This window comes from Gasterosteus aculeatus, chromosome 9 (assembly GCF_964276395.1).
Source record: "Gasterosteus aculeatus chromosome 9, fGasAcu3.hap1.1, whole genome shotgun sequence".
Taxonomy (NCBI): domain Eukaryota; kingdom Metazoa; phylum Chordata; class Actinopteri; order Perciformes; family Gasterosteidae; genus Gasterosteus; species Gasterosteus aculeatus.
In genome coordinates, this window is record NC_135696.1 from 6,015,250 (window position 1) to 6,039,424 (window position 24,175).

Here is a 24,175-nt window from a genome sequence, read left to right on the forward strand (position 1 = left end):
ATGTGGTCAGCAGGCGGACGCGTTACGTACGAAAACTGGAAGAACGGAGAACCAAATAACAAAAATGGCAATCAGCACGTTGGAGAGGTCTCTGGTAATGGAAAATGGAATGATAATGAATCATGGAAATCCAGGCCTTTTTACTGCATCAATATAACCGTGGTAGTAGAGAAGAAGTCCTGGGAGGAGGCTCTGCAGCACTGCAGAGAGAACAAAGCTGACCTCAGCAGCCTGCACTCTGAAACGGAAAACATCGCGGCCGGCAAAGCCCAGAAGGGCGTCCGCACCACGGAGCTGGTGTGGATCGGTCTGCGCTTCCTGGGGCACCGCTGGCTGTGGGTGAACGGGGACCCTCTGGAGTACGAGGCCTGGCCCAAGGGAGGGATCCAGGACCACCAGTGTCCAATGCAGAACCGCTGCGGGGCTTTAAACAAAAAAGGGCTGTGGGAGAACAGGGACTGTGAGGAGAGACTCAACTTCATCTGCTCCTAACATGTCTGAGGAATTAAAATAGAATGACAACTGATGCTCATACTGACTTGTATTGCAAGAAAGGAAATGCAAAAGTTGCAATTTAACCCAAATGCAGGATGGAAATCCTACTTTACACTAGATAATTATGTAGAATCAAATCTGAACTGTCATGTTTTTTCAATATATGTATTTCTGCTGTGACGTAATAATCCTTTCTTTGCTTGTACAACGATTTAAACTCTTTGAAGACCCTGATAACTGCTAAAAAAAAAGGAAGGTCATGTTTTTTTGGAATAACAGCTGACTTGTTAACTTGCTCAAACCAAAAATGTACCTTGTGTAACCATAGATGTTTTCAGCATGCTATGATTGTTGTCTAATTTCTTTCTTTCTCTGGTTACTGACCCAACACCGCGTTAGATGTTATTATAAAAAAATGTCAATAAAAACCTTATTTTTTCTATTTTATTTTATTAAACTGCAGTGTGCTGTGTGTGTGTGTGTGTAAATAAATATTAAAGTCCAAGTGAAAGAAACGTTTCTAGAAGGGCATCAGTCAGAACACATGGCTAAATTGTTCAATATGGTCCGTGGTGCAGTGCTGCTTTGAGGAAAGATGTGTGACTTTTCTTGCTTGGAATTATTTCTGTAGGTTTTAGCAAAGAAAAAAACATAATAATTTCAGGTAAAGTGTATTAATGTAGCACAATCTCATGCTACACATGAATATAAAATGTTATAACAAACCGCATGCAAATCAAATTAATTAAAAGGAAAAAGTCTTGAGCTTGTTCTTAAAGGAAGGTGTGGTTGTATTGGGTTGCTTTTCAACTTTAGAACTAAGGGAAACTAAAGAGAGCAAAGAAAGTAAATAATAATACTACTACGAATTTGAAATGAAACCAGATCTCTTGCTGGACACTGAACTGTAGTTATAAACTTGACACGAAAGTTAACTTTTGCCCTTGGAAATCATTTCTATTTGCAACAAGGAAATATCAGAAATTATACCCAACATGTTAAAATTTGTCAAATTTAACATAACGAAAACATATTCAGTTATGCTTTGTGCTCAAACGTATTCGAGGTCATGGAAAGGGAGTCCAGCTCTTCTGGAAAAGTGGCATTAAAAGTCCTTTTAATACTTGCAATTCATTTCTGCACTAATGAAAAAACGGCTTTGCTTTGAAACAATACTTGAGACAACCAAAAAGTACATAAATAAGTACAAATAATTAAAGAAATTTGAACAATTGTCCGGATTCTGCTTGTTTGGTGTTTCCGTATCATATTCCCATTCATCTGGCAGTCATCAGATGCTTTTTTGTCAGGAATCAGGTCAAAACATCTTTGTCAGGTTACCTTTTGCCAGAGAAGTGTCACGTTCTGGATTGACATATTGTTTTATTTTGTAGTTTCATGCCTCTGGTGCTCCTGGGTTAACTTCACTTCCTGTCTTCCCCCTGTGATTCTCTGCTGTGGCATGATTGTTTCCACCTGTGTCCAATCAACCTGCTACTTCAGTGTATTTCAGCCATGTGTGTCTCTTGTCACTGATCGCGTCATTGTTGAATGCCTTGTGAGTTCCTGGTCCCCGTCTGCGTTTTTGCCCCTTAGCTTTTTTTGATTTTGAATTTTGACTATTAGTCTTTGTTTTTTCAAAACTCGTGTCTGGGTCCTGCCTTCCCTGTGCTTGACAAGAAGCACCTGTCATGCATTTCATCCTCTTATAACGATGACTATGAGCTGCCTCTTTGGTGACGGTCTGAAGAGCGGAGGTCGGTGTTGGCTTTTCTTTTTCTGCCAAGCATTGACACCCTCAAACAAAAATACTGCTGGGTTAGGGTCAGTTGTGTTGATAGAACTGCTACATCTAAACCTTTCCATGGGCCTCTCTTGGTCAGCGTCAGCTCTCCTGCCTCCCCCATTCACACTGACGACCTCCGATATACTGCACTGCTGGGGAAGTAGTGTCGGTAACTCCCCTCCATCACTGCTGGCCTTCAGGCTCCATCTCTGTTACTGTATTAAGCTCCTCCTGCTTTGATAAAAGGAGCAGCAGAAATGCACCTTTCATCAACAAAAACCTGTGTGTATATATTTAATCAAATATCCTCACATTCAGGTTGGTGTAAAATACTAATTTTGAACTTCATGGAGAAGACTAGAAGTAACATTCCTAAAATGCAAAACATCTTACCTCACAAAATGTTCAGCGTCAATCAATATTTATTCACATTTAGCCTTTCAAACATTGTTTGCTGTAGGAAAAAAGCTTTTCCAATTTGCCAAATCTGAATTTTAAATGTTCCTGCCCAGGGACCACTGATGAATTTATGGCCAACTCTGGTGCAGTTAGGAGCCCCTGTAATGTCCCCGTCAAATGATAAAACATTTTTAAAAGCAGAAGAGCTGAAGCTGACGCGCCTTGCTTCAAAAGAGAATGGTACAGTGCATCCGGAAAGTATTCTCAGCGCTTCACTTTTTCAACATTTTGTTATGTTACAGCCTTATTCCAAAATGGATAAAATTCATTTTCATCAACATTCTACACACCAGTGTTAATTTTGGCAGCTATTTTTGATTTAGTCTTAGTCTTTAGACGAAAAATGCATATTAGTTTTAGTCACATTTAGTCATTTTAATCCTTTTTAGTTTTAGTCTAGTTTTTGACGACAAAAACTAGACTAAAATGTAATTAGTTTTAGTCACATTTAATAGCCATATTAAACTCCTTTTCTTCCCTTCTCAGGCCCAGGGACCCCCTGTGTTGTGTCTATAACTGCATAATAGTCTAGCTTGCAGTACATGGTTGTCCATTAGATGTCCCTCCTAGGACAGGTCTATAGCAGCGGTCGGCAAACTTTTTGATGTGACTGAGGAGCCGGGCCAAGAACAAATGGTCGAAGAGTTTGTGTGAGCGATTATAAATGACATGCGAAACATCATTACATGAAAGGATTTGCAAGGCAATTTAACAAGTGTGTAAAGTCAACTTCATGAGGATCAGGGATCTAAACGCAACACTTTGTTGTCTTTGTTTACTTGTGTAGCAGGATGACTGCTTTTCCAGTGGCTCCGCCCACTCGCAGTATTGTCCCCCTTTAATTTATTATATAAGGAGGGACCTGTAGATCTGCTCGCTCTCTGACAGCTGATACGCACCTCCCCCTTCCGGGTTTACCTGGCTGCAGGTTCGGCAGACGCTCGGCACTCTCTGCAGGGTTGTGCAAATTGTTCCACCGTGCAGGTACGTTGCAGTCTATTGCGCGTCGGCGATCTAGTCGGCACCGTAATAAACTTGCGTTTATGTGCAGGCGCTGGCAGGTCGGACTGCGTGTTTGCTCGTTCTGTCCCGGAGCTATGCCACGCTGAGGTCCCGACTGTCCTGACCCGTTTTGGACTGCTGCTGCTTTGTGTGGGGATAAAACCCACACTTTTTACGGACATTGCCTGCTGCTGCGTTCGGGTGTGGAAATCCCGTTGTCCGCATTTTTATGCCTATTGTATTATGTTTTCATGTTTAGCTGCCTGAAATAGGAGGTGGATGGCAAGGGAGATTTTTCTTTATTATTTTTGTAGCTATTTTTGATTATTTGATGGTTTAGTTCTTTGAGTTCAAACTGTAACCTGTTTTGATATTTTCCTTTCTTTTTGATTTGTATTGGATCTCTATTGTTGTTGAATTTATTTTCAGTCTCCCATTAACTGTCCATCTTTGTGATTCCAGGAGCTGAGGGCCTCACTGGTGATCCTGTTTGGTGATGGTGTCCCTTCGTGTGTAGTGTCTTATTCACTCCCCTCCTTTGTTTTGCTTTGCCCTTGTGTGTTTGGAGTGTTAATTTTGGATTGTGGTGCTCCCATTTTAAGTTTATACTCCCACCCCTCACTCACCTTGAGCACAAATGCCCCAGCCCTGGAATACATAATAATTTATACAAATAGGATAACTTTTTTTTTAGATTTGAATTGTGCCCAATAAACTGTTGTATATGCTTTTGGAAACACGTCTCTCGCCTGCTCAGTGTAACGAACTGGTGTTGTCCTTTTGTTTAGATTTAGTAATTTACCTTATTCATAGATTTCTTTCTTTTCCCTGGGTGATTTCTCCCAGGGTGGCGTTGCTGGTTTCCTTTAGTTTCTTTCTTTTTCCCCTAGTTAAAAACATAGATTATTGGGGTAGTTCCTACCCCACCTCACGCTTGCCACACTTGCAATGCTTTTGACGTGGCCACCGGAAACTTCATGGCCCTTTATTGTTTCCACTGTCCCAACAAAAGAGACCCTTTAACGTCCTACAATCGTTGCAATACATTTTCTTGGCTTCAAAACCTGCAATGACTTTATTACGTTAGACGTGTTTAGAGAAGCCTGTAACGGAGCGTCTCACACACCGAGGAAACGCTGCCTGCCGTCGCCAGAGAACAGAGCAGAAAGGTCCGACAGTCTGTTAAACGGGTCTTCATGTTTCTGTGAACAGTCAGCTACACCGAGACAGCTGAGCTAAACTAACGAAGCTCACGTTCAAACTCACCGAAGCGTAAAATAGTCGTCACGGTCCGTAGACTGTGCACAAGAGCCACCGCTGCAGCGCTGCGCGCGTTCTGGGCTCGTGGATGACGTCATCATGACGCGTTAATATCCGCCGTACTTTGCCTGTCTGTTGTCTGTCAGCTGCGTGCGATTTTAGGGGGGGGAAGTATCGTGACTTCGTCAACCACCAACATGTTCATCTCGTCTCGTCTTGTTAACGAAAGTTGGAATAGATTTGGTCATAGTTTTTATTTTTTAAGATAGTTTTCGTCACGTCTTAGTCTCGTCTTTGTCATGGAAAAAAGGTTCGTTAACGAAAATTTTTCGTCGACGAAATTAACACTGCTGCACACAACAACCCATAATCACAAAGTGAAAAGTTTTTTGCAAATCTGTTAAAAATAAAGAACGAAAACATCACATGTACATAAGTATTCACAGCCTTTGCTCAATACTTTGTTAAGGCACCTTTTTGCAGCAATTACAGCCTCAAGTCTCCTTGGGTATGATTCCACAAGCGTGGCACACCTATTTCTGGGCAGGTTCTTCCATTCTACTTTGCAGAACCTCTCAAGTTCCATCAGGTTGGATGGGGAGCGTCGGTGCACAGCCATTTTCAGATCTCTCCAGAGATGTTCAATCGGGTTCAAGTCAGGGCTCTGGCTGGGCCACTCAAGGACTTTCACAGAGTTGTGCCGAAGCCACTCCTTTGTTATCTTGGCTGTGTGCTTTGGGTCGTTGTCCTGTTGAAAGATGAACCATCGCCCCAGTCTGAGGTCCAGAGCGCTTTGGAGCATGTTTTCATCGAGGATGTCTCTGTACATTTCTGCATTCATCTTTCCCTCAATCCTGACTAGTCTCCCGGTTCCTCCTGCTGAAAAACATGGGATGGGCAGACTACAATGGATGCCATGTGTACAGAATGAACGATGTATAATACATGCAATTCCTATGACAGAAATGATTCAAGTAATTGTGAGTAGTAAGCCAGGCGCACAGCAGGACCACTGCAGGGGCAACCACCATCAGATAGAACCACCATCCACAGAAGCCTGTGGGGAGGGAGAGCACAGAGACTTTAGGAGAGGGTAATGTTGGTTTACGAGTACAGTAATATGATTAATATCTAAAATATAAATGATGATGATGATGGCAGCAGCAGGCGTCAGCAGGGCCACGGTAGGTGTCAGGACCAGGGTCCCGAAGGAACTTCGATCTACGGAGACCTGATAGGGGAGAAAGCACAAAAAAACTCCCGGAAAGAAGCTGAATTAGTCATGTGCATTAATAAAACGTTATGGTAGAACGAGAGCGTGAGAGAGGAGCTCAGTGTGTCCCAAGAAGTCCCCCGGCAGTCTAAGCCTGTAGCAGCTTAACTAAGGGCTGGGCTAACCTGAGCCAGCCCTAACTATAGGCAGAATCAAAGAGGAAAGTTTTAAGTTTTACTTTAAAAGAGTTGACCGAATCTGCCCCCCGGACTGAAAGTGGAAGCTGGTTCCACAAAAGAGGAGCTTGATATAACTGAAGGCTCTGGCCCCCAGCCTACTTTTTAAAACCATAGGAACAACAAGTAACCCAGCATCTATGGAGCGCAGCTGCCTTGTAGGGCAATACGGTGTTACAAGCTCTTGTCAATGCAGTACATACGGAAGGAAAGACTGAAAACAGTGGTTATGAACTTGGCAGAGGAAACATTACTACCTGGAACCACTGAGCAGACTGGGCCCTTTCCATAAGGGGGGTTCAAGAAGCAGTCACCAAAACGCAGCGTTTACAGACAGAAGGAGAATACAGGTTTGACACAGTTCAAAGCTGATGTATTTACATTGAGTTTCAGTGGATCACAGACTTCCTGTCTGACAGGAAGCAGCATGTGAAACTGGGGAAACATGTCTCTGTCTCCCGGACCATCACCACCGGTTTCCCCCCAACGCTACGTTCTTTCTTCTCTCTGCTCTGTACACAAACAGCTGCACCTCCAGTCACCAGTCCGTGAAGTTTGCGGATGACACCACCCTCATTGGACTGATCTCTGGTGGGGATGAGTCCGCCTACAGGTGACAGTCTGACCATCTGGTGTCGTGGTGCAGCCAGAACAACCTGAAGCTCAACGCTCTAAAGACAGTGGAGATGGTTGTGGATTTCCGGATGAACAGAGTCCCATCCTCCCTCATCACCCTGTGCGACTCCCCCGTCACTATTGTGGATTCCTTCCGTTTCCTGGGCTCCATCATCACCCACCCGTCCCTGCAGGGCTTGCTTGCTTCGAGGACCCTGAAGAGAGCTAAAAAGATTGTAGCCGACCCCTCTCACCCTGGACAAAACCCGTTTGTGCCCCTTCCATCTGGCAGGAGGCTGAGGTCCATCAGGACTAAGACCTCCCGCCACACCAACAGTTTCTTCCCGTCGGCAGTCGGGCTCATCAACAGAGCCCAGTCTCCCACTGACTGACTCTGACATTCCACCGGTCACTTTCTTTCTCACTGCATCACTTTCACTTGCCCCTTTCTGTTCGCTGGTGTACTTTTAACTTATTAACTTTTTGAATTTGTATTGCTTTATTTTTAAACTAACCTATAGCCTCATATTACGAACCCATAGCATTATCATTTATTTGATTCTCTTGCACTATCTTGTTTGTTGTTTGTTGTCGTACTGTCTGATGTCGTGCACCAACATGAGTTCTGTGTCAAAGGGGGAAAGTATGAAGCAAAACTAATTTAGTGATGTCATATATCTTTCCCAGGGAAATTGTACTGACGAAGTCCTAAACGTAGTCTAGTACTGGTTGCTAACACGGTAGATAAGTTTAGACGTGCGCCCGGTGCGCGCGAACACAGCAAAACTGAGAGTTCGGTGATGTTACAATTATTTTGCATGTTTATTTTACATCCAAATATCATAAAACGGCGAAACCTTAACTCATAATACATGTACCCAAAATAACAAACCGCATTGCTCACCACAAAGGCACACACACACACTGGCACTGGTCGAAAACTGTTTGCTTCTCAAATTAGCAACACCTGTGTCTGAGATTCCTGCAGGTTAAATGGCCTACCTGGGCTGATCCAATGTCAGCTGAGCCACAAAGCACATAGAGCCCCCTAGTGGCACAGAGCAAAATTAAATGAAATAATAGCAAATGTATATGGCTCCTACAGAAATACTCAACAAATTCACAATTCCTGATTCTCATCATGAATGCTAACATAGGATTAGACCTGTGTGTGTGTGTGTGTGTGTGTGTGTGTGTGTGTGTGTGTGTGTGTGTGTGTGTGTTAATTGTGCGAGACTTATCGGACCTCAAGGCAGCCTTTCTTTGGGACAGAAAAGTCACTTTACCTTCCATCTGACCTGCAATTACACACATCACACACAAGGCCACAGTCTGGCCACAGTAACAGCGTAGCCGCGGGCCGATGCCCAACAGCGTTAGCATCACAGAGTATGGAACACACAAAGATGTAGTTTATGTTCTTGCCAACATGGACAGTTATTTTTGTTCTTTTTACACCAGAATGTACAAATCACAGGTAAGTCTCACGAAATGTTGTGCCTCCCCTACTCCTCTATGGCCAAAGAGTAGTCCGACTACCGCACTCTTTAAACACACATCCGCTGGACGCTACGGCCGACGGGTCAGCGGAGCAAGCAGGCCCTCAGAGTCCCGGTGCGTTCTGTTCAACATGCGGTTCATAACAGTAAGGAAACATATTTTACATATTTTCTGCTGTATATTGGGGAGGACAGATTGGTACACGATTCCCTCAAAGGATGCATGGTTACGCCCTTGCATTCATCCACATCACAGTTTATTAACTTTTCTGAGCCATATTTTTGGCAAAGAGAAAACAAGACTATTTAGCTCTTAGTCAGGAAAATGCAACTCCTGTCCAAAGAGGACTGTCACGCTCCGGGCCGCACGGCCATGACAACCAGGAGGGGACATCACAAGTCACAATGGAGTTTTATTTGACTCACAGATACAGCTGCACGTGGAGTTTCAGGGGTGGAGGTGAGTGCATGCGTGGAAGGTGTGTGTAGTCAAACATACTCTTTTAAATAGCAAATAGCAAACCAGGTGTCTCAAGAGGGAGGGAGGGAGAGAGGGAGAACCTGAGACCAGAGGGCCTTTCATCAATGCACATGTGTTGCCAGTGCTGCTGACTACCTCAGGCGTCTCCACTCCCCAGATGACCCTCCTCCACGCCAACCAGCAGGTCCACCAGCCAGAGGCAGAGAGGGTCGTCACAGGACACAGAAATATGTGTTACTGTGGAATTACTATAATAGTTAAACCATTGATAAATCACTCAGGAGTAAAACTAGTCAACCTTCCCCTACAACACACTGTCGTGCCCTTTGACCTCTGGGCTCTATTTCTGAAAATGAGGCATTTTTCTCAATTATTGGTGGTTCACATGCAGACTATCTGTGTGATTTACTTTTAATTTTTACTGTTTTAATAGGCTGAGACTGTGAGCCTTTAAGTAATGGTTTCTTCACACAGCGCTGTATATTTATGATCACGCTGGTCGGGTTTTTTCAGGATAGTGTAAAAGAATTTTGCCGTTTTGAGGGGTCAGGACCCCATTCACACTGACGACCTCCGATATACTGCACTGCTGGGGAAGTAGTGTCGGTAACTCCCCTCCATCACTGCTGGCCTTCAGGCTCCATCTCTGTTACTGTATTAAGCTCCTCCTGCTTTGATAAAAGGAGCAGCAGAAATGCACCTTTCATCAACAAAAACCTGTGTGTATATATTTAATCAAATATCCTCACATTCAGGTTGGTGTAAAATACTAATTTTGAACTTCATGGAGAAGACTAGAAGTAACATTCCTAAAATGCAAAACATCTTACCTCACAAAATGTTCAGCGTCAATCAATATTTATTCACATTTAGCCTTTCAAACATTGTTTGCTGTAGGAAAAAAGCTTTTCCAATTTGCCAAATCTGAATTTTAAATGTTCCTGCCCAGGGACCACTGATGAATTTATGGCCAACTCTGGTGCAGTTAGGAGCCCCTGTAATGTCCCCGTCAAATGATAAAACATTTTTAAAAGCAGAAGAGCTGAAGCTGACGCGCCTTGCTTCAAAAGAGAATGGTACAGTGCATCCGGAAAGTATTCTCAGCGCTTCACTTTTTCAACATTTTGTTATGTTACAGCCTTATTCCAAAATGGATAAAATTCATTTTCATCAACATTCTACACACCAGTGTTAATTTTGGCAGCTATTTTTGATTTAGTCTTAGTCTTTAGACGAAAAATGCATATTAGTTTTAGTCACATTTAGTCATTTTAATCCTTTTTAGTTTTAGTCTAGTTTTTGACGACAAAAACTAGACTAAAATGTAATTAGTTTTAGTCACATTTAATAGCCATATTAAACTCCTTTTCTTCCCTTCTCAGGCCCAGGGACCCCCTGTGTTGTGTCTATAACTGCATAATAGTCTAGCTTGCAGTACATGGTTGTCCATTAGATGTCCCTCCTAGGACAGGTCTATAGCAGCGGTCGGCAAACTTTTTGATGTGACTGAGGAGCCGGGCCAAGAACAAATGGTCGAAGAGTTTGTGTGAGCGATTATAAATGACATGCGAAACATCATTACATGAAAGGATTTGCAAGGCAATTTAACAAGTGTGTAAAGTCAACTTCATGAGGATCAGGGATCTAAACGCAACACTTTGTTGTCTTTGTTTACTTGCAATGCTTTTGACGTGGCCACCGGAAACTTCATGGCCCTTTATTGTTTCCACTGTCCCAACAAAAGAGACCCTTTAAGGTCCTACAATCGTTGCAATACATTTTCTTGGCTTCAAAACCTGCAATGACTTTATTACGTTAGACGTAGTTAGAGAAGGCTGTAACGGAGCGTCTCACACACCGAGGAAACGCTGCCTGCCGTCGCCAGAGAACAGAGCAGAAAGGTCCGACAGTCTGTTAAACGGGTCTTCATGTTTCTGTGAAGCAGCGCGGCTTCAGCCTGCTAACAGTCAGCTACACCGAGACAGCTGAGCTAAACTAACGAAGCTCACGTTCAAACTCACCGAAGCGTAAAATAGTCGTCACGGTCCGTAGACTGTGCACAAGAGCCACCGCTGCAGCGCTGCGCGCGTTCTGGGCTCGTGGATGACGTCATCATGACGCGTTAATATCCGCCGTACTTTGCCTGTCTGTTGTCTGTCAGCTGCGTGCGATTTTAGGGGGGGGAAGTATCGTGACTTCGTCAACCACCAACATGTTCATCTCGTCTCGTCTTGTTAACGAAAGTTGGAATAGATTTAGTCATAGTTTTTATTTTTTAAGATAGTCTTAGTCTCGTTTTTGTCATGGAAAAAAGGTTCGTTAACGAAAATTTTTCATTGACGAAATTAACACTGCTGCACACAACAACCCATAATCACAAGTGAAAACAGTTTTTTGCAAATCTGTTAAAAATAAAGAACGAAAACATAACATGTACATAAGTATTCACCGCCTTTGCTCAATACTTGGTTAAGGCACCTTTTTGCAGCAATTACAGCCTCAAGTCTTCTTGGGTATGGTTCCACAAGCGTGGCACACCTATTTCTGGGCTATTTCTTCCATTCTACTTTCCAGAACCTCTCAAGTTCCATCAGGTTGGATGGGGAGCGTCGGTGCACAGCCATTTTCAGATCTCTCCAGTGATGTTCAATCGGGTTCAAGTCAGGGCTCTGGCTGGGCCACTCAAGAACTTTCACAGAGTTCTGCCGAAGCCACTCCTTTGTTATCTTGGCTGCGTGCTTTGGGTCGTTGTCCTGTTGAAAGATGAACCATCGCCCCAGTCTGAGGTCCAGAGCGCTTTGGAGCATGTTTTCATCGAGGATGTCTCTGTGTAACAGATGTGTTTAGGGCATGGAAGTAGTCGACTCAGGTACTGATCTTTTCAGCATTTATTAGCTCCTGCAGAAGACAATAAAACACAGACATTGCCTTCTGGTCTCTGCACATCAGCTCCCTACACACAGGGTCTTCAACAGTGTAACACTACTGTGAAGGAAAAACGGGACTACCGCAAAATCTAAATTATAGCTTGTCAAAGATCGAAATTGTGACAAAAAGGGGAGAACAACCCCAAGTGAACAAAATAAATAACAGCGACAACTGCAAAAATTCCAGCATTAAAACAAAAGAAAACACATACCTGCAGAAGACAATAAAACACAGACATTGCCTTCTGGTCTCTGCACATCAGCTCCCTACACACAGGGTCTATGGAGGGGAACGTATACGTCAGGACGACCGGATGTAGCGAGTACAAACGGCGCGAAATTAAACAATGACCAAACGTATAATTTTATCACCACTCCATCGAATAATGACGCACCACAGCTGAGAACCGTGGTCATGTTACCCACGCTAATGGTAGCTGATGTTAACAGTTATAATTAAGAACATAGCGAAATAGTGCGACGTCGTTTTTTTTTCTCAACTTACCTTCAACAGTGTAACACTACTGTGAAGGAAAAACGGGACTACGGAAGCCTAGGAGGCGCAGTAGAGATGAATCGCAATTTCCGCAAATTTGACTCATCAAAATAAAATTCACACACACACGTTCAACAAAATTGTTGAATAATAACCAAAAAAATAAAATACAATACTTTGAAAATGACAGTGTATTTCTAACTCCGTTACATTCACCCCCACTGAATTTTATCATAGATGAGCGCTCATCACCGATTGCACGCCATAGAAAACATTACAAATTGACAACTCACAAAGGGCCAACATCCAGAAAACCAACAAAAAAAATGTATCCCATAAGGACGAAGTGGTACGAGAGCAGCGCAGGCCTCTCAACCCAACAACTGGCAACAGGGTGCCTTGTACACCCCACAAGACCCAAACACAAAGTGCAATGCAGTACAGGCTCATGACAAAAAAACAATAAGGACAGTGAAACATTATACCAACACACGTTTTTCAGCCATAAAGAGGCATAAGCCACCCACTCATAGTATTAAAAGGTAACAACCTCAAGCTATTCCTGGACAACATCCTGCCTGGACATAGTCTGTATAAGCCTATTCACAGGATTGATTAAGCGACCAAATCTTGACCTGACCTGCGCATTAAAACGACCAGGGTGTGCGGGTGAGACCTGGACCACAGTATGCAAAGAATCAGACGTGTTATCTGTCTGTGTCATGGTATCGAGTGCAAAGTCTGACTGCCTAAGATCTGTCGAGACGTCCGCAGCAGTCAAAGGGCAAGAATAACAAGTCACAGATTGATCAGTGGTGCTGCCCTCAAGTGAGATAGTTGCGTTCTGGGGATCAGAAGCAACACTCATGTCAACAATGCACGCCTCAGCCAGGCTTGGCCCAGACAACTGAGTAATCCATTCAATGGTTCTGCTCTCCGAATCCACGGGCACCGCATCGGTCAAGGGACCCTGTCCGTCCGTCACAGTCACAGGGGACTCACTGTCACCTTCAGTGTCAAAGCTTTCACTAGCCACACTGAGAGACTCCCTCCCTCTCCCAGACGAGGTCTCTTCTGCCTCGCCACCATCATGTCCTGAAACGGAGGACCCCGTACCGAGCAAGGATGAGGCCAGATCTGATATGTCACATGTATCCCCCACAGGAAGAAAATTAACCAGCATCAGCAAGTTCCTGTGGACCACCTTCTCCCGTCCAGTAATTGTGTCGCGGATCCTGTATGTGTGTGTCTCTGTATTCACATCTACCACAGTGTAGACTGTCGAGTCCCACCTGTCAGCAAGCTTCTTTTTACCCCTCTCCTTCCTGTTGGCCAGGAGCACCCTGTCACCGATGTTTAAATTGGATCCCTTTACTCTCCTGTTGTACAGCTGGGCATGTCGATTCTGCTCCTTTGTAGCATGAACCTGAGCAATGACCATTGCTTCCTTCAGATCGTTGGCGAGACTGGCCACATACTTCTCATAGCTCACCACAGCAGAGTCATGAAGAACAGCACGAAAGAGGACATCCACAGGTAGGCGGGGGATCCGACCAAACATGAGGTAGAATGGGGAGTAACCTGTCGTCTCATGTTCCGTACAGTTGTACATGAACGTTAAGGTCTGTAAGCGCCGAGGCCAGTCAGCCTTCTCTTCCGGGGGCAGTGCTCGAATCATACCACCCAGGGTCCGGTTGAAACGTTCCACACTCCCATTCCCCATTGGGTGATAGGGGGTTGTGTGTGATTTCTTGACACCTGAGATCCTGAGAAGCTCACCAATCAGCAGACTCTCAAAGTTAGCACCCTGATCACTATGGATTCTTTCTGGGAATCCAAAGACACAGAAATACCGGTCCCATAGAACCCTAGCCACCTGTTTAGCTGTCTGGTCTTTACATGAAAATGCCTGAGCCATTCTCGTGAAATGATCAGTTATCACCAGAACGTCAACAGACCTGTTCCTGGAGTCTTCAGCCGACCAAAAGTCAATGCAGACCAACTCCAGCGGCCGGGTTGTCATTATACTCTCCAGCGGGGCCCGTCCTTCAGGCTCGACTGTCTTGCTTACGATGCATCGCTGACAATGACGAACATAGTCTCTTACATCTCTGTCAAGGTTTGGCCAGAAAAACCTCTGTCTCGCCAAGCTCAGACTCCTGGACTGAGCTTGATGTCCAGCCCTATCGTGAATCCCTTGCAGAACCTCAGTCTTCAGTGAGTCAGGGACAATGTATTGAAAGCGCTTTGCTTTGGTCTTCTGATCTCTTGAAGTCCTGTACAGCACGCCATCCTTTACGGTCAGCCTATCCCAGTGCTTCAGGTACCGTGTGACCAGAACCGACTCATTGAATCTTTCCCTTCTAGAAGGCCTCCGATGTCTCTCAACGTAAGACAGAACACGAGAGAGGGTCCTGTCTTCGGACTGCATATCACAGAGGTCCTTCACAGTGTAAGCAGGTAAGGCGTCTTGTCCAGGAGGAAACAACTGAGGTAAGTGCTGCAACACCTCAAGGGCACGGAACCTCGGACCATCCTCCCATCCAACGCGTGACTGTAATACAGCAGACACGTCCTCCTTTGCAACAGACTGAATGTGCATGCGCAGTGGACTGCATGCAGACTGGGCATTGTTACTCAAAGGGGAGGGCTCCCTGTCATGACTGGATGACCGAAAAGCATTTTGGACAGAGAAACTTGACATGTCTTTGACTTCTGCGAGGAGACTCGCATAGGGTTCAGCGAGCAGCCTGTGACCAACACTCGCCTTGACGAACGGCACACGACTCAGGGCATCAGCTACTATGTTCTGTGGCCCCGGAACGTACTTGATATCAAAGTCGTAACTTGCCAACTTGGCAACCCAGCGTTGCTCACAACAATCTAGCTTCGGCTTTGTCAGAATGTGCGTCAACGGGTTGTTATCCGTCCAGACAGTGAATTTGTGACCTTTCAGCCAGTGACTGAACTTCTCGCAGATTGACCACTTCAAGGCTAGAAACTCCAACCGATGAGCTGGGTAGTTCTTTTGGGACCGGGATAACGACTTGCCGGCAAAAGCAATAGGTCTGGCCCGTGTTTCGCCCTCCTGGATTTGGGACAAAACCGCACCTATGCCATCCAAGGACGCATCGGTTGACAGCATGAAGGGACGGTTGAAATCGGGGTGAGCTAAGACAACACTGTGGACCAGTGAAGCTTTCAGACTTTCAAAAGCCTGTCCCTGCTCAGGTGTCCAATCAGCCACACACAACTTCCTGCTCGACAGTTTGTTTTTGGGTTGTTTACCTCTCCTCTTTGCACCTTTCAACAGGTCGAACAGCGGCTTGGCCATAGCAGAGTAACCGGGCATGAAGTGTTGATAGTAATTTACCATCCCTAAGAAAGACCGTATGCGCTTTGGGGACGGAGTCACACCATCAGGCTCCATGAGGTCAGTGCTCACCATGTTAGTGATGCTTTCAACCTTGCTGGGGTCTGTTGAAACACCATTCGCATCAACAATGTGGCCAAGAAACCTTACAGACCTCCTGAGGAAGAAGCACTTTTTAGGAGATAACTTCAAGTTGTGTCTACGCAGCCTCTTAAACACCATCTCCAGGCGCAGCAAGGCAGTCTCCTCATCAGGTGCAAACACTAGCAAGTCATCCAAGTAGCATAAGAGACTCAAATAGTTTTGGTCACCGAAAATGCTCGTCATCATGCGCATAAAGCTCCCGGGACTGTTGCAAAGGCCCTGCGGCAGACGGTTGTACTCATACAGACCCATGGGGGTGGTAAAGGCAGAGTACTTCCTGTCGTCCTCGTGGAGTGGCATGTTGTAAAAGCCGGAAGTCAGATCCATTGTGCTGAAGAGGCAGTTTCCCCCCAGCGCTGCTAAACAATCTGCCTGGTGTGGAAGAGGATGAGCATCCTTCAGTGTCCTTTTATTCAACCAGCGAAAATCTGTACAGATGCGTAGATCCCCGTTCTTCTTCCACACAAGCACCAATGGTGAGGCGTATTCGCTAGTTGACTTTCTGATGATCTCCTTTTCCTCCATCTCGCTTAGTACCTGGCGCAACTTTTGGTACTGGCCAGGGGGCACTCTCCTGTATGGGAGTCTGAATGGTCTGTTATCTGACAGGTGTATGCGATGTACAAAATCCTTTGCCTCTCCACAATCGAGATGATGGCGCGAAAAGATGTCCTCATACTGCATCACAAGGTCAGCCATCTTCGTCTTACAGTTTACAGACACTTCACACGACTCAACGTCAACAGTACTTAGCCCAATTGAGCAAAGCTTTTCCTTGGCGGAGCCTGCATCAGTAATAGGAGGCATGGCTGATTGAGTGCATCCGGCCACCTCTATCGGTTCAACAACATCCATGTCCTCGAGCGCTGCACATGTAAAAACATCAGCTAGTTTTGCATTTCGCCTCAAGAGCACAGGTCTGTCAGATGTATTTATGAGCTTCAGCGGAACCTGCCCGTCTCCCCAAAGTGTGGTTACAATCTTTGCGACCAGAACCCCTCTGGGAGCCGAGCGGGATGAAGTGGGCTCTGTCATGACGGTGCTACCTGGTGAAATAGGAGTGTTCTTGGGTAGTTTTCCCCAGATGAGATATTCACGGCCAGGCTCGAGACAGGTCGCTGAGTTACACCTGACTGTACCGACATTGTCCGGAACATCACTACCTCTCCATGGACTCAAACCCGAGAGCATAGACAGGAAATGTTCAGCGTCTGGGTCTCTGTCTGGGCAGGGGCCAGACACTGTCCTCCAATAGGATTCGCAGGATTTAGATTGATGCAGGATGTATTTTATAACATTTGTCCCTATGATCAACTCATCATGCTGTCCCGGGACAACGAGTGTTGGAACAAACATCTTGCAACCATACACTTCCATCTCCACGCCAAAAGCACATTTGGGCCTCACGCGAAGTCCCCCACATCCCACAAGGACTACATTGACATCTATCTGTTTCTGGTCGGTTATCACTCCAGCATCTCTCAGTTTCATCTCAGCTGTTTCACTAATGCTACACGCCATGGAGCCGCTGTCCAACATGCCACCTATTGCAACCGTTCCACCCAGTACCGCAGGTGTGTAGAAAAGACTGTCACTACTGCCAACTCTGTGAATATTCTGGAAAACAACAACCTCAGATTCATCACACGAGTCTCTCACAGAGGTGTACACCGTCTCAGCATCAAACATGTCATCTATTTGGGAGTTTGTTGTGCGACTTGTATTGCCTCCCTCCGAATACAAGTCGACTAGTTTCCCTCCGTCTGGAATTGAGTTGAGGTTTTGGCAGTGCAGTTTAGTTTGGTGTGGCCGGGGGCGTGGCAGGCAAAACAAAGTCGGTCAGACATACAATGTGAAATGGTGGTGTGGCTTGAATCATTACAGACCTTACAAACTGCCTCCCTTGAACGCTTTTCATGGGACACATGCTGGAACCGCCCACCTAGAGTTGGACGCAAAGTGTTCCGTGGCTGCATTTTCTCCATCATCTCCTGAAACATGTCGACCATACGAGTGAGAAGCCTCTCCTCTGACTGCGGGAGATTCCTTTCATGACAGGGTTCGCCTTGAACTGGATTAGGATGACACACTTGCTGGTGCTGAATCTGGAGAGGGGGAGATGAAGGGCTCGCAGAAAGGTACTGCGCAGACATCGCCCTATCACTCAACGGCTGACTAGGTTGCTCAGAAGCGACTGCAGTGATGTAGTTTTTCAGTGGTACGGTATCAGTGGCGCCGCCCCGGGCCCTCAACTCACGCTGATAATCATCAATCCTCGACTGAACATCCCGTGCGGTCCATTCGTGAAGTGGTTTAAACTTTAGAGTGCAGGACAGTTCTGGGTCAGGGCAGTGCTTGACAAACATGAGAGCCACTTCATCATTCATGTTCTCCGTCCGCTTCCCTTGTCTGCACAAACCCTCAAGTGCAAGGTCGGCTGCTTTGTTCAGTCTTATCCAGTAGTCAACTGGGTTTTCTCTGTGCTTGGGCAAAGTAGCATAGAAGTCTGCGAGGGGAAGACATGAGGGAGCAACACTGAAGTAGTGGAGGAGAACATTATATATCCGTTCAGGTTCGACATCGAGCGCAAGATCACTACGCAAGGAAATCTTCACCACATCTCTGGCTTTGCCCATTAAATGACTCATTACTTCCTCTGCTTGGTCACAAACAGGAATCTGTCGTTTTCTGAGATGTGTTTTAGTCATGTCAATCCAATCCTGGACTGGGTATTTGTCGGTACTGTCACCTCTGAATGTCTGCAATCCTTTATCAGAATTCACATGGACTGTCACCTGTGGAGGACGGTCATGTTGATCAACATTAGTGTGTGTGGTCTGATCAGTAGTGGTCTGGTGCTCACTGGTCATGTTTACAACACCAGCTGACATTAACTTTTCGACAATGGACTCACCAATTTGGGCACCTAACTGCCCTACCATGGCTGTGAGATGGTGTATGACATCAGCATCACTGCTAGGAGTAGACGTGAGAGGACCCCTCATTAACCCACCAACGGGAGTACAATCTGGGCTCTGACCTAGCCCTGTATCACGGTTATCCGGTGTTACCTTAGAGTGTCCCACATCCCTACTGTCAGCAACATAACTGAGCCAAGTGCCCCTGCCCTTTGGCAGACTCGGGCTAGCAAACTCATCCATGTTTACTTTAACGGCCGTTTACAACCAATAAATGTACTTGCGTTGTGTATTTAGAACCAAAACCCAGCAAAAACAAAAGAAAACAAGAATTCAAAATTCTTGATTGTCAAAAGTGGCCTTTTTTTTTTTTTTTTTTTTTTTTTTTTTTACACTCTGCCCTAGTTCACAATCTTTTAAAAACCTGATACGACCATGAAGAGTACAAAGGCGGATCAGGACGTCAGCACAGCATCCACGGCGACGAGCATCAAGCTGATCTGAAGATCCGGGTCACGGCACCAATGTAACAGATGTGTTTAGGGCATGGAAGTAGTCGACTCAGGTACTGATCTTTTCAGCATTTATTAGCTCCTGCAGAAGACAATAAAACACAGACATTGCCTTCTGGTCTCTGCACATCAGCTCCCTACACACAGGGTCTTCAACAGTGTAACACTACTGTGAAGGAAAAACGGGACTACCGCAAAATCTAAATTATAGCTTGTCAAAGATCGAAATTGTGACAAAAAGGGGAGAACAACCCCAAGTGAACAAAATAAATAACAGCGACAACTGCAAAAATTCCAGCATTAAAACAAAAGAAAACACATACCTGCAGAAGACAATAAAACACAGACATTGCCTTCTGGTCTCTGCACATCAGCTCCCTACACACAGGGTCTATGGAGGGGAACGTATACGTCAGGACGACCGGATGTAGCGAGTACAAACGGCGCGAAATTAAACAATGACCAAACGTATAATTTTATCACCACTCCATCGAATAATGACGCACCACAGCTGAGAACCGTGGTCATGTTACCCACGCTAATGGTAGCTGATGTTAACAGTTATAATTAAGAACATAGCGAAATAGTGCGACGTCGTTTTTTTTTCTCAACTTACCTTCAACAGTGTAACACTACTGTGAAGGAAAAACGGGACTACGGAAGCCTAGGAGGCGCAGTAGAGATGAATCGCAATTTCCGCAAATTTGACTCATCAAAATAAAATTCACACACACACGTTCAACAAAATTGTTGAATAATAACCAAAAAAATAAAATACAATACTTTGAAAATGACAGTGTATTTCTAACTCCGTTACATTTGTACATTTCTGCATTCATCTTTCCCTTAATCCTGACTAGTCTTCCGGTTCCTCCTGCTGAAAAACATGGGATGGGCAGACTACAATGGATGCCATGTGTACAGAATGAACGATGTATAATACATGCAATTCCTATGACAGAAATGATTCAAGTAATTGTGAGTAGTAAGCCAGGCGCACAGCAGGACCACTGCAGGGGCAACCACCATCAGATAGAACCACCATCCACAGAAGCCTGTGGGGAGGGAGAGCACAGAGACTTTAGGAGAGGGTAATATTGGTTTATGAGTACAGTAATATGATTAATATCTAAAATAATAATGATGATGATGATGATGGCAGCAGCAGGCGTCAGCAGGACCAGGGTCCCGAAGGAACTACGATCTACGGAGACCTGATAGGGGAGAAAGCACAAAAAAAAACTCCCGGAAAGAAGCTGAATTAGTCATGTGCATTAATAAAACGTTATGGTAGAACGAGAGCGTGAGAGAGGAGCTCGGTGTGTCCTAAGAAGTCCCCCGGCAGTCTAAGCCTATAGCAGGTTAACTAAGGGCTGGTCCAGGCTAACCTGAGCCAGCCCTAACTATAGGCAGAATCAAAGAGGAACGTTTTAAGTTTTACTTTAAAAGAGCTGACCGAATCTGCCCCCCGGACTGAAAGTGGAACCTGGTTCCACAAAAGAGGAGCTTGATAATTGAAGGCTCTGGCCCCAGCCTACGTTTTAAAACCATAGGAACAACAAGTAACCCAGCATCTATGGAGCGCAGCTGCCTTGTAGGGCAATAAGGTGTTACAAGCTCTTGTCAATGCAGTACATACGGAGGGAAAGACTGAAAACAGTGGTTATGAACTTGGCAGAGGAAACATTACTATCTGGAAGCACTGAGCAGACTGGGCCCTTTCCATAAGGGGGGTTCAAGAAGCAGTCACCAAAACGCAGCGTTTACAGACAGAAGGAGAATACAGGTTTGACACAGTTCAAAGCTGATGTGTTCACATTGAGTTTCAGTGGATCACTAACTTCCTGTCTGACAGGAAGCAGCATGTGAAACTGGGGAAACATGTCTCTGTCTCCCGGACCATCACCACACGTTTCCCCCCAAGGCTGCGTTCTTTCTTCTCTCTGCTCTGTACACAAACAGCTGCACCTCCAGTCACCGGTCCGTTAAGTTTGCGGATGACACCACCCTCATTGGACTGATCTCTGGTGGGGATGAGTCCGCCTACAGGTGACAGTCTGACCATCTGGTGTCGTGGTGCAGCCAGAACAACCAGAAGCTCAACGCTCTAAAGACAGTGGAGATGGTTGTGGATTTCCGGATGAACAGAGTCTCACCCTGTGCGACTCCCCCGTCACTATTGTGGATTCCTTCCGTTTCCTGGGCTTCATCATCACCCACCCGTCCCTGCAGGGCTTGCTTGCTTCGAGGACCATGAAGAGAGCTAAAAAGATTGTAGCCGACCCCTCTCACCCTGGACAAAACCTGTTTGTGCCCTTTCCATCTGGCAGGAGGCCAGGAGGCCTAAGACCTCCCGCCACACCAACAGTTTCTTCCCGTCCGCAGTCGGGCTCATCAACAGAGCCTAGTCTCCCACTGACTGACTCTGACATTCCACCGGTCACTTTCTTTCTCACTGCATCACTTTCACTTGTCCCTTTCTGTTCGCTGGTGTACTTTTAACTTATTAACTTTTTGAATTTGTATTGCTTTATTTTTAAACTAACCTATAGCCTCATATTACGAAGCCATATCATTTATTTGATTCTCTTGCACGTCATATATCTTTCCCAGGGAAATTGTACTGACGAAGTCTAGTACTGGTTGCTAATACGGTAGATTAGTTTAGACGTGCGCCCTGTGCGCTCAAACACAGCAAAACGGAGAGTTCTGTGAAGTTACAATTATCTTGCATGTTTATTTTACATCCAAATATCATAAAACGGCAAAACTTGACCTCATAATACATGTACCCAAAATAACAAACCGCATTGCTCACCACAAAGGCACACACGCACACTGGCCCTGGTCGAAAACTGTTTGCTTCTCAAATTAGCAACACCTGTGTCTGAGATTCCTGCAGGTTAAATGGCCTACCTGGGCTGATCCAATGTCAGCTGAGCCACAAAGCACATACAGCCCCCTAGTGGCACAGAGCAAAATGAAATGAAATAATAGCAAATGTATGTGGCTCCTACAGAAATACTCAACAAATTCACAATTCCTGATTCTCATCATGAATGCTAACATAGGATTAGACCTGTGTGTGTGTGTGTGTGTGTGTGTGTGTGTGTGTGTGTGTGTGTGTTAATTGTGCGAGACTTATCTGACCTCAAGGCAGCCTTTCTTTGGGACAGAAAAGTCACTTTACCTTCCACCTGACCTGCAATTACTCACATCACACACAAGGCCACAGTCTGGCCACAGTAAAAGCATAGTCGCGGGCCGATGCCCAACAGCGTTAGCATCACAGCGTGTGGAACACACAAAGATGTAGTTTATGTTCTTGCCAACATGGACAGTGATTTTTCTTCTTTTTACACCAGAATGTACAAACCACAGGTAAGTCTCACAAAATGTTGTGCCTCCCCTACTCCTCTATGGCCAAAGAGTAGTCCGACTACCGCACTCTTTAAACACACGTCCGCTGGACACTACGGCCGACGGGTCAGCGGAGCAAGCAGGCCCTCAGAGTCCCGGTGCGTTCTGTTCAACATGCGGTTCATAACAGTAAGGAAACATTTTACATATTTTCTGCTGTATATTGGGGAGGACAGATTGGTATTTTCTCAATATTGGAGGGGGACACGATTCCCTCAAAGGATGCATGGTTACGCCCTTGCATTCATCCACCATCCATCCATCCATCTTCAACCGCTTATACAGGGTCGGGTCGCGGGGGCAACAGCTCCAGCAGGGGACCCCAAACTTCCCTTTCCCGGGCCACATCTACCAGCTCTGACTGGGGGATCCCAAGGTGTTCCCAGGCCAGTGCAGAGATATAATCTCTCCACCTAGTCCTGGGTCTTCCCCGGGGCCTCTTCCCAGCTTGCCGTGCCTGAAACACCTTCCTAGGGAGGCGCCCAGGGGGCATCCTCATCAGATGCCCAAACCACCTCAACTGGCTCCTTTCGACGCAAAGGAGCAGCGGCTCTACTCCGAGCTCCTCGCGAATGGCTGAGCTTCTCACCCTATCCCTAAGGGAGACGCCAGCCACTCTCCTGAGGAAACCCATTTCGGCCGCTTGTACCCGTGACCTAGTTCTTTCGGTCATGACCCATCCTTCATGACCATAAGTGAGGGTAGGAACGAAGATTGACCGGTAGATCGAGAGCTTTGCCTTCCAGCTCAGCTCTCTTTTCGTCACAACGGTGCGGTAAAGCGAGTGCAATACCGCCCCCGTTGCTCCGATTCTCCGGCCAAACTCACACTCCATGTTCCCCTTACTCGTGAACAAGACCCCGAGGTACTTGAACTCCTTCACTTGGGGTAAGGACACATTCCCTACCTGGAGTAGGCAATCCATCGGTTTCCTGCTGAGAACCATGGCCTCAGATTTAGAGGTGCTAATCCTCATCCCGACCGCTTCACACTCGACTGCGAAACGCTACAGTGAGAGTTGGAGGTCACAGACGGAATATGCCATCAGGACCACATCATCTGCAAAAGCAGCGATGTGATCCGCAGCCCCCCGAACTGTAGACCCTCCTCCCCCCATCTACGCCTCGATATCCTGTCCATGAAAACCACAAACAAGATTGGTGACATGGCGCAGCCCTGGCGAAGGCCAACCCCCACAGGAAACGCCTTCGACTTACTGCCGAGCACTCGAACACAGCTCTCGCTTTGGGCGCACAAGGATTGGATGGCCCCAAGCAAGGACCCCCACATCCCGTACTCCTGCAGCACCTCCCACTGTATCTCTCGGGGGACCCAGTCA

General features: G+C 45.9%; 2 protein-coding genes and 1 long non-coding RNA gene across 4 annotated transcripts; 1 reads left to right on the forward strand and 2 right to left on the reverse strand.

Moving 5' to 3' along the window:
* Positions 1-492, forward strand: LOC144383151 (dromaiocalcin-1-like). Its single transcript, XM_078079997.1, has one exon. The coding sequence runs from the start codon at positions 1-3 to the stop codon at positions 490-492; it is 492 nt and encodes a 163-aa protein (XP_077936123.1).
* Positions 493-1,836: 1,344 nt separating this feature from the next.
* Positions 1,837-8,584, reverse strand: LOC144383248 (uncharacterized). Its single transcript, XR_013450614.1, has 2 exons — positions 5,009-8,584; positions 1,837-2,086 (listed from the first exon to the last, which is right to left on the reverse strand). It is a non-coding gene; the product is annotated as an uncharacterized LOC144383248 (long non-coding RNA).
* Positions 8,585-11,919: 3,335 nt separating this feature from the next.
* Positions 11,920-20,235, reverse strand: LOC120817822 (retrovirus-related Pol polyprotein from transposon opus). Of its 2 annotated transcripts, none has more exons than XR_013450613.1 (2): positions 12,479-20,235; positions 11,920-12,253 (listed from the first exon to the last, which is right to left on the reverse strand). XR_013450613.1 is itself a non-coding variant. In XM_078080273.1 (2 exons), exon 2 carries the CDS (start codon positions 17,673-17,675, stop codon positions 13,026-13,028), a length of 4,650 nt encoding a protein of 1,549 aa, XP_077936399.1. In that variant the 5' UTR covers positions 17,676-19,807; positions 20,033-20,235; the 3' UTR covers positions 11,920-13,025. The 2 variants fall into 2 exon arrangements, 1 of the variants encoding a protein (XP_077936399.1); XM_078080273.1 differs by having other exon boundaries at positions 11,920-19,807; positions 20,033-20,235.
* Positions 20,236-24,175: the final 3,940 nt, after the last annotated feature.